The sequence below is a fragment of the Oppia nitens genome, unplaced genomic scaffold (genome assembly GCF_028296485.1).
Source record: "Oppia nitens isolate AA-2021 unplaced genomic scaffold, nextdenovo-longstitch-racon4-pilon3 scaffold25_pilon_pilon_pilon, whole genome shotgun sequence".
Taxonomy (NCBI): Eukaryota; Metazoa; Arthropoda; class Arachnida; order Sarcoptiformes; family Oppiidae; genus Oppia; species Oppia nitens.
In genome coordinates, this window is record NW_026533205.1 from 812016 (window position 1) to 823420 (window position 11405).

The 11405-nt window shown below is 23.2% G+C and overlaps 1 protein-coding gene across 1 annotated transcript; it reads right to left on the bottom strand.

Moving 5' to 3' along the window:
- Positions 1 to 205: 205 nt before the first annotated feature.
- LOC128954123 (carboxylesterase 5A-like) lies at positions 206 to 10887 on the bottom strand. The gene is made up of 8 exons (XM_054299690.1): positions 10787 to 10887; positions 10163 to 10257; positions 6336 to 6503; positions 5584 to 5926; positions 5229 to 5519; positions 4939 to 5174; positions 4353 to 4854; positions 206 to 557 (listed from the first exon to the last, which is right to left on the bottom strand). Exons 1-8 carry the CDS (start codon positions 10885 to 10887, stop codon positions 206 to 208), a joined length of 2088 nt encoding a protein of 695 aa, XP_054155665.1.
- Between the last annotated feature and the right edge of the window lie 518 nt (positions 10888 to 11405).

Sequence of the window (11405 nt, forward strand, 5' to 3'; positions counted from 1 at the left end):
GAGGGTTGTGGTAGCTCTTGAAGAGATACCACCCCAAATCATGATAGCCAGGCCGTGCCTCAAGGCTGATCTGGTGGGTCTGGTCCGCCCCCAGAGCTTAATCGTGTTGCGGAACAGCTGAAAATAACTTTCATCGCTGAACGCAACATTGGACCAGTCCCGATTCCGGTTAGAATGGCACCATTCTAACCGGGTATTTTTTTGCTCAGGGGTCAGGACTAATGTCTTCTTTGGCACCCATTTCTTGAGCCCTGACCTCTGTAGAGAGCGCCAAACCGTTCCAAAGAGGGCTTCCTCTTCTGTGAATCTCTGAAGCGATATTCTGGCTGCTTCTCAGAGGGTTATTGAGTGCCAATAGGGTGATCCGTCGCTTGTCATTGGCATCCAATTTTGAAGGGCGGCAACTTTGTGGAGCTCTTTCGGCTCCCGATCCCGCGTTAAACCGCTTAATACAGCGGTAAACTGTGGCCGGGGTATGTTTGTTCTTGAGATGAGGTCCTTGGCTTTGACTACCCCCCGCCTCCAGTGCCAAAGGAGTGTTTTTCGGGTCTCTTCTTCTGGTCCACACATGTTATGAAAAATGCTTTTCAAATGGATTTTTAAAATGATTGATATATCATGTGATATACCAAATGAAAGGATATTTAATCCTTTATTTAAATATATAAAAATAATCCCCATATCTTTAATGATATCAAAGTTATTTGAGTTTAAAAATTTTTAATATTTTATCAATATATATGCAAAGAGCTGTATGTTATGTGTGTGTGTGTGTGTGTGTGTGTGTGTTATATATGTGTGTGTTATGTGTAAATGTTTGTGTATGTGTGTAATATAATAACTTTTACTAACTTTTTGTTTGCTATTAAATTATATTATTTACTTTTTTTGTTAAATTTTATATTTTATTTATTTTTATTATTTATTTTTTTTGGTTAGTAATCCAATGCCTGATAATCCTAATCAATGGATAGCATATACACCACAACAGAAGCGATATATGATTTTTGATACAAACAGTAGTTATTTAACTAATGGTTTTCCCGGATATAAATGCAATGATTATTATGAAATGGCTATAACTAATGCCAGACATATGATTGCCAATAATAATAATAATTAATTTAAATATAATTAGATTAGTATTTAGAATATAATTATTAAAAACAATAATTATTTTATTTTTTTAAAAATTATTTATTGAATTATATTATGTTATTATTAATATTATATTACTTTTTTCTTAATAGTTATCAAAAAAAATTTATTTGTTTTATTTGTTTTTATATTATTTCATAAGCAATTTTTAGATTAAACGCTATATTATTATAAATAACATTTTAGTTTATTTATTTCAACTAAATAATAATAATTATCTTTAAGAGTTAGAAAAGTGAAGAAAATAATATATTTTTTATAAATATATATAACTTTTTTTTTATTTTATTTTATATTTATATTGAAATATTTTTTATATTTTTTTTAATAACTAATATAAATAAAATAAAAATAACCTAGTTTGTTATATTTAGTAGATATTTTCAAGTTATAAAAATTATTATAATATTAAAACATATATTAACAATAGATAATAAAAAAAATAGTAAATTAATTAATTTAAAAATTTTATATTCATTATATATACAGTATATTAATATTTTAATAAAATTTAATTTATACATTAAACTTAACTAATATATAATACATTAATGTAAATATTAATTTATATACTGTATATACTGTATATACTGTATATAAAAGCCTATTTATTAATAGTAGTAAACATTTTATTATTATTTCAATATTATGCAAATTAAACAAAATAATAACAAAATAATCAATATTATATTTATTATACATTAATATATTGTTATATATATAAATACTATTATATAAATTAAATGTTAATATATTATTAGAGTTAATAGATTTAAGTGCACTTAAAAAATATTTATTCAAAATTTTAATTAAATTACAGTTTAAATAATAATTATTAAAATAGTTATCATATATATACTATAAAAAATACAGTATATATGTTAAGCTAATGTAAGTTAGTTAAATAAATCTTTATATTATTTTTAGTTAACTAAAAGATTACAACCAAAAAAAAAAATCTAATTATAGTAACTAAATTATTTTTTAAAAAAAACTTAAAAACTAATTTTAATAAAAAGTAATACAATGTCAACAACAAATAATATCAGTGGTTTAAAAATATTAATAAAATACATAAACTATTCAGGCAACTATTATTTTGGTCATCACATATTTATCAATAATAGCAATAATAATAATAATAATAATAAATTGATATTTTTAATAAAATTATCCAAATTTTTAATCAATTTTGTAATTATATTACTGATAACATATTGCAACTATGAAAACATTAGTGGCAGCCTAAATGAATTTGATAATTTTAATTTTACATTATCCGAAAAATTTAAATTAATAAAACTATTGCATATTTTAGCAACAATTGGCTACACTATCCAGACATACAGTTCACTATTGACGATCGTATTGAATGGCCGTAAAATTGTTGATCTACTAGTCGGTCGACCAAATCAATACGTTTCCGACAAATTGGAAAAACGTACGGGAATTGTGTTAACATTGCTAACATTACTGTTAAGCGTAACTATTCATATAAATTATTTTATAGCGTATTCACGTTTTTCCAGACAATTAACAATCGATGATTGGCTAAAATTTCCAATATATGTCATCAATATTAATATGAATATGATTTGTTCGGCACTGATTGGCTATAAATCGTTTATAATATCCAAACAATTGATGTATATTACGAAAAATATAGGCAAAAATTTTGAATTAAAATATTGTTTAAAATATTCAAATCAATTGAAACAATTTATCAAACAATTTGATAGACTATTAGGTTTGAATAATTTGTTGCAACTGTTTCTACTATCTATTAGAATAATTTCCGATTTGATCAAGCTATTTTTTTCAAACAATCATAATTTACATTTATCATTAACTGGCCTAGTAGATGAACTAGTACATTTTATTTATTTAACCATTGCATGCAATATTATATCTGAAAGTTACCAAAATTTTGTTAATAATTTGGAAAATAAATTTCACCAAGTCAATATTAATAAAATTAGTATTACTAATACTAATACTACTACTACTAATACTACTACTACTAATACTACTACTACTAATACTACTACTAATAATAATTCAAACAGGTTAAATTTAATTGAAAATTTAACTATTATTTCATCATTGAAATCAATGTCCAGTGATATGTGTTTTACTGCTTATAGTTTGTATGCAATCAATAAACAAACACTAATAACATGTTTATCACTAATACTATCCTATAGTGTAATACTTATACAAACAAATATTAATTAATTAATTTATTTACTTATTTCAATCAATAGAAGTCATCAAAATTACATTGTTTTAAAAAATTTTGTTATAACTATTATTTGATTAAATTAAACAAAAAATAAAACTTTAATTTATTATATAACTTAATGATTAATGTAAAATTAAACAATTATAACATAATTTATAACTTAATCTATTAATAAAAAAAAAATAAACATTTTATATCAGTTTATTAGCAGTAAAAGCATTTCAATATAAATGTGAAATACTTTATAAAATGTTTTATTTATACAAAAAAAAATCTATAATATGATTATTATTATTATTATTATTATTATTAAACTTAATGTTATTTCCAATACTTATTTATATATCATTGCTTTTATCAAATAAAAATAAAAATAATAACTAATAATTAATAGATAACTTAATAATTTATTGATTTTAATAATAACATAACATAAACTCTCTATTAATAAATAAAATTTTAAAAAATTATTTAACAAATTATTAATGTTTTTAATAATTATATTCTAAATATTAATCTAATTATATTTAAATTAATTATTATTATTATTGTTGGCAATCATATGTCTGACATTAGTTATTGCCATTTCATAATAATCATTGCATTTATATCCGGGAAAACCATTTGTTAAATAACTATTGTTTGTATCAAAAATCATATATCGCTGCTGTTGTAGTGTATATGCTATCCATTGATTAGGATTATCAGGCATTGGATTACTAAACAAAAAAAAAGATAAAATTTAATAACAATAACAACAACAATAACAAAATTTTAGTAAAAGTTATTTTATTACACACATACACAAACATATAAAAATTTATACACACATAACACACACACATAACATACACACACACACACATAACATACACACACACACATAACACACACACATAACACACACACATAACACACACACACACATCTACTCTAAACAACAATACTTTACCCAGTTTTGGCAAAATTAGTCCAAACTGTCATCATTTGACGGCTCAGTTGTCTTTCCTCTCGTGTATAAACTGATTCATCCGACACTACCAGAGGATAGCCAAAAACAAATGCAATTTCATCGGCGTGTACGGCACCTGTAGCCCACTTTGGGCCGCTAGATATGTGTCTAGGTTTATGTTTAAACTGATAGTAATAGACAGTACGACGATTTCTGGTAACGACACCACCATCGGTGTTGGCGGTGTCGTCACCAGCAAACTGGTCGGGACAGACAAAGATAATATCGCCAACCAATTGGATATAACGTGTCCACAATTGCGTCGTGTTTTGCTGGTCTAAGCCATCGAAAGCAAAACCCAGGGCCTCTTTGGCCAGATTTTGATACATTTCCGGTACCGACTGATTGACCAAATCGTCGATAGCATGTTTGGTAAAGTTTTGGTCAATAGTGTCGTTATGCCAATACTTGCCCAGAGGTCCCAACGCTGCAAAGTCGGCGCCTAAAACAACAACAACAATAGGTTAGCTCAGGTAGTCTAATGGTCACAGCTATATACAGTATATACACTATTATCATACAATACCTTCCACAGCATTAGTACCGATAAGTATCTCATTAATTGAATACTTTAGACTCTGGTTGTTGACTAAATCTTGCGGATGACCAACCAGTAGGTCATTGTCGACTACCGGTAGAAATATCTGTTCCTTAAATTTTTTACTAACCGTTTCCGATATGTCCTGCAATTGTCGGCTATTTGTTTGTCTGATACACTCAAGTCCATCATCAATGATCTCCATATTATTATTATTATTATGGCTTGAATTAGTAGTAGTAGTAGTAATAGCTAATAGTTGGGTACAATTCATGGACTGAATCAGATCGACCACTGCCTGGGTATGGGTATGTTTGGCAGCCATTATGAATGGTACTAATGGATCGCCACTTTCCATAATAGCTCTATGAAATAGTTGCTGACTTAATGGGGAAAGCATATGATAGCCAATACTCATAGCACCGGCACTTTCGCCAAACAATACTATGTTATCAGGATTGCCACCAAACCAATGGATATTCAGTTTGATCCACTTGAGTGCCATGACCTGATCGTGAAGACCCCAATTACCGGCCAATTCATGATAACTACTACCACTACCACTACTACTACTGGTGCCGTCATCATCATCATCGACGGTAGGTGCGGCCAAAAAAACCAAACACACCCAACCTGTAGCTAATGGTAACTATCAGTACCTGTTGATTGGCAGCCATGACTGACCCGTCAAACAGACTGACAGCACCCATACGAAAGGCACCGCCGTGTATGTAAACCATTACCGTTAAGTTGTTATTGTTGTTGTTGTCGGTCATTGTTGTCCTGTTTGTCGGGTCGACGACCGTCGGCTGATAGACATTCAAATAGAGACAGTCTTCCGATGGCCTGATGTCAGCCATACTGTCCGTCCAATCGGTTATCCATTTGCCATACGTTTTGATTAGTTTTTTATAATATTTGTTGTAATACTTTGACGGTTGCCAACAATAATCCGGTTGTTTAATAGCAGTGATAACTAATTAATAAATTAATTATTTATTTATTTATATAATTATTACAGTACTTAAAATTTTCAATAAATTTAATGTCAGAAAAAAACAAATATTAATAAACTATTTTTATAACTTTTTTTTTTAATAATAAATAAAAATAAAATAACTATTTCTATCAGTAAATAAAAGCAGTGATAACTAATTAATTAATTATTTATTTATTTATTTATTTATATAATTTTTACATAAATAATATTATTAAATGTGAAGACATCAAAAAATACAATCAAATCTAATAATTGATATTTTAATAAATATGTTTTTATTTTAAATTTTAAAATCTAAGTTTTCAAAATATTTAACTAATATTTATAAATATTTATTTTTTTGATAACTTTTTTTTAAGTAAGAAATAATTATTTCTATACAAACCTTTTACCGGTTTTTTTGCTACGGGTTTCCTAAACCTTAGTTTACCGACTGGTGGTTCAGCATAGGGTATACCCAGAAAACTGTTGACCTGACGGCCCAATCGCTGGACACTTGTACCGATAATTTTACCGAAGGGTGTATCAACTGATGGCCGCCGACCAGAGTTTTCTGAATAATCCATACAATTATATTCAGAAATACATAATAATAAAAAAATAATTATTAAATTTATAATTATTAAAATTGTTATACAATTATTCACATTATTTAATAACATTTTTAAAAAATATATATATATTGTTTGTAAAAATGTAAATTTAATATATTTGATAAAATAAAACTTTATATCTATATATATTAATTGTTTAATTGGATGTTAAAATTTATTTAAAATTTAATTTGTTTTGTAATGTTTTTTAAAGTATTAAATTTTTTGTTTTGTTTATTTTTGAAATTGTTTTAACAAATGTTAACAAATAGACAATTAAATTATAATTACAGTTAGTTTTTTTAAATTAATTTTTTTTTTGATTTTTTTAAAATTTTACATTTTTTTTGATTTTTTGATTTTGATGATTTTGATTTGATTTGATTTTGATATGATTTTGACATTTGATTTTTACATTTAATTAGTTAATAGCATGTATAACATTATTATTTTATTTACATAGACATAACAAACAAACAAAAAATCAATAAAAACATTAAAACATTATAATTATAGTTATAATAACTACAATAATATTAAATACAAAAAAAATGTTGTTTAATATATATATATATATATATATATATATAAATAATTTCATCTAAAGGTTCAGTAAATAACTTTTTTTATTATTTTATTTTTTATTTTAAATCAAAACCAAATAGACAGTCGTATTGATTATCATTTTTTATTAAAACATTTTATAAAATATTTAAATTAGTTTAATATTATAGCATAAAATAATATTAATTATATAAAAATTTTGTTTTAATTATTTGTGTAGTGATTGTTATAAATAAAAAATGTATTTTTTATAAGTATCTAAATTAGTTTATTTTAATTAAATAAAATTATTTTATAAAATGTTATTTTCAATTTATATAGCATATGATAAAATAATATATTCTAACATAAAACATATGATGACAACAAAAAAATATTTATTAAATAATAAAATAGTTTTAAACTAATTGATAATTTATATACAATTTCATTATGTATTAGTTTGTATAAGTATTACACTATAGGATAGTATTAGTGATAAACATGTTATTAGTGTTTGTTTATTGATTGCATACAAACTATAAGCTGTAAAACACATATCACTGGACATTGATTTCAATGAATTTATAATAATTAAAGTTTCAATATTACATACATTATTATTATTATTATTAAATTGATATAAATTTTCTAGTTTATCTAAAAATTTCCCATAACTATCTGGTAAAATATTGCATGCATATACTAAATAGACTAGTTGTACTAGGGCATCAAATAAGCTAGCTAAATTTATCAATAGATTTAGATTATTACCAAAAAATAGCATGGTAAAATTGGCTAACAACCTAATAAACAATAGTATTAATAATAGAAAATTATGTTTTGATATCAATCGATCAAATTGTTGGACATATTGTTTCAATTCAAGACAATATTGATAAATAAAATTTAAGGAAAATTTCTGGTAATTATCCGATAAATAATTTAATTGCTGTGATATTATAGTTGATTTATAAGCTACTAGTGCTGTAATCAACATATTTGTATTGAATGCCATCAGATATAGGGGTTGTGTAACCAATTCAATGGTCGATAGTTGAAAATTATCCAAAATTAAAAATGCCATAAAATATGTAAATTTCATTATGATTGCCAACAATAGGGTTATTAGTGTAACCCAAATAGCCGTACGTTTTTCGTACCGATCGGTAACTGATTGATGGTCGGGCTGTCCAACTGTTTGCAGTAATAGGTCGACCAATTGACGGCCATACCAGACACTAACTGTACAGGAACTGTATGTTTGCGCAGCAAAACCTATTGTTGAACAGGTATGTAATATTTGTAGTAATTTATTTTTTGATGACCTAAATTTTAATCGATCAAAATTCAATATTGGTAAAATAATATTTATAATATTACAATATGTTAGCAAACATATTAATAAAAAATTCAGTATAAATCTAAAAATTTTTGAATAATTTAATCTAACTATTATTGATTTATTAGTATTAATAGTTTTATGATTATTATTATTATTATTATTATTATTAATATTATAACCAAAATAAACATTTCCAGTATAGTTAAAATATTTAATTAATATTTTTAAACCACTAGATGTTGACATTTTTTTAAAACAAAATATTTAATTTTTAGTATAATATTTTAAATTAATAGAAAATTATTATTACTATTATTATTAAACAATATATAAAAACAAATAATTAGTAAAAAGTTATTCAATAACTATGATGTTTACCAAAATTTTTGTTACAATAAAATAGACTAAAAATAAAATAATTATTATAACATAAATATATTGATTATATGCATAAAAACATTTAACATAAACACATAAATAATCAATTTATTAATACTTTTTATATATAATAAATACTAACAATAATTACTATAATTTTTTATATAATTGTTTTTTATCTAATAAATATTATTTATAATGATATATATTTTATTTGCTATTTTAGTGTTAATTATTATATATTTTATTGATTATAATTGTAAATAACAATAATTTATTTTTTGTTGTTGAAAATAATCAATAATTGCAACTAAACAGCAATTATATGTTATACAAAAGTTTATATATATATTGTATTAATTAACAGTTTTTATTAAATAATATATACTACAAAATATTTTTTTATAAATTAACAAAAAATAATAATTATTATATTTTATAGAAATTAACTTAAACTATTTACTAATATAATAATTGAATTAATACAAATTATAATTATAATGATATCTATGACCTATTGATATAACACTAAAATATAGTATTTGTATTTAGATATCAATATTTTGTTATTAAATAAAATAAAATAAATGTCAAAAATAAATTATTTATAGATTTTTTTTTGTTTTCTGTAAAACAATTTGTTTTATGCATTAGTTTGTATGAGTATTACAGCATAGGTTAGTATTAGCGATAAACATGTTATTAGTGTTTGTTTATTGATTGCATACAAACTATAAGCTGTAAAACACATATCACTGGACATTGATTTCAATGAATTAATTAATATTAAATTTTCAATAATATTATCATTAGTATAATTATTAGTATTATAATTATTACATAATTGATATGTATTTTCTAATTGATTCAAAAATTTTAAATAACTATCTGGCAGTATATTGCATGCATATATTAAATAAATAAACTCAACTAGGCTATCACATATACCAGCTAATGTTACTGGTAGATTTCGATTATTACCAAAAAATAGCATGGTCAAATTGGATATCAATCTAATTGATAGTAATATAATTTGTAGAAAATTATGAAATCGTATGAATTGATCAAATCGATGGACAAATTGTTTCAATCGTAGACAATGTAGATAAATAAATTTTAACGAAAATTTCTGTGAATTTTCTAATAGATATTCAAATTGTTGGGATATTATCGACGAATTGTAGACAATTAATGCCGTAATCAATAGATTTGTATTGAATGCCATTATATATAACGGTTGTACTGCTAGCTCATAGCCAGACACTTGAAAATTATCGATAATTAAAAATGCCATAAAATATATCAGTTTCAAACATAATGCCAGCGATAGGTTTAAAACCGTTACCCAAATACCTGTACGTTTTTCCCGTCTATTGCAAACATATTGTTGATAATGATTATTAGGTGACTCTACTAGTAGTAATAGGTCGACCATTTGACTGCCGTACCTAATGTTGCAAACAAATATTTACAAAATATTAGGAAAATTTCTAGAAAATTTCTAAATGAAATTTATATCTATGGGATCTCTTACCTCCACCATGGTTATAATTAAATATAAGTATTAATTATATATTTTTAATAATTATATATTATTAATAATTATATAATTTACATAAAAATATTTATTATTTCAAATAAAAAAAATTATTTATTTAATTATATTAAAATATGATATACAGTATATACTGTATATTAGAAATGATAAATAAAATTTTTCATAAAATGATTATTATTATTAAATAATAATAATTAGTTTATATATATATATAGGTATCCATTTTTTTGTATAATATACAGTATATATATATAGTATTATATCTCATTAATATATAGTATTACAATATATCTATAAATATATGGGTGGATCCCATATAATAATAATACAAATAAAAATTTCTATGGAAATTTATTTTATTGAAAAAAAAATAATTTTCTAGAAAATTTCTAGGAAACATTTTTTATTTTTGCACATACCTGACAATAAAAGTATAGGTACTGTATGTTTGTAATGTAAAACCCATTGTTGAACCGCTAAGCAATAGTTGTAATAATTTTGATTTTGTTGAACGAAACATTAGTTTATCAAAATTTATGATTAGTGTTAATAAATTTTTTAGATTAAAATATGTTATCAAACATATTAGGATGAAATTAATTAAAAATTTTATGATTTTTATATAATTTAATTGAAATTTTTTATATTTATTATTATTAGTATTATTAGTATTAACATTAGTATTAATATTATTATTAATATTATGGCCAAAATAAACATTGCCAGTAATATTAAAATATTTTATTAATATTTTTAAACCACAATTTTTTGACATTTTTTTAAATAAAAATATATTAATTTAAACATATATTATATTTTTTTAATAATAAATTAAGTTATTTATTTTAATGTTAACCATTATTTTATGTATATTAAAATAGACTAAAATAAAATATTATTATTTGAAAATATTAAGTAATTTTTTTACAAACATTTTTAATAAATAAAATAATTAAATTTATTTAAATTATTAGTAAATAAAATAATTATACTTATAATAAATAATAGATTTTATTCTCTAAATAAAACATATGTTTA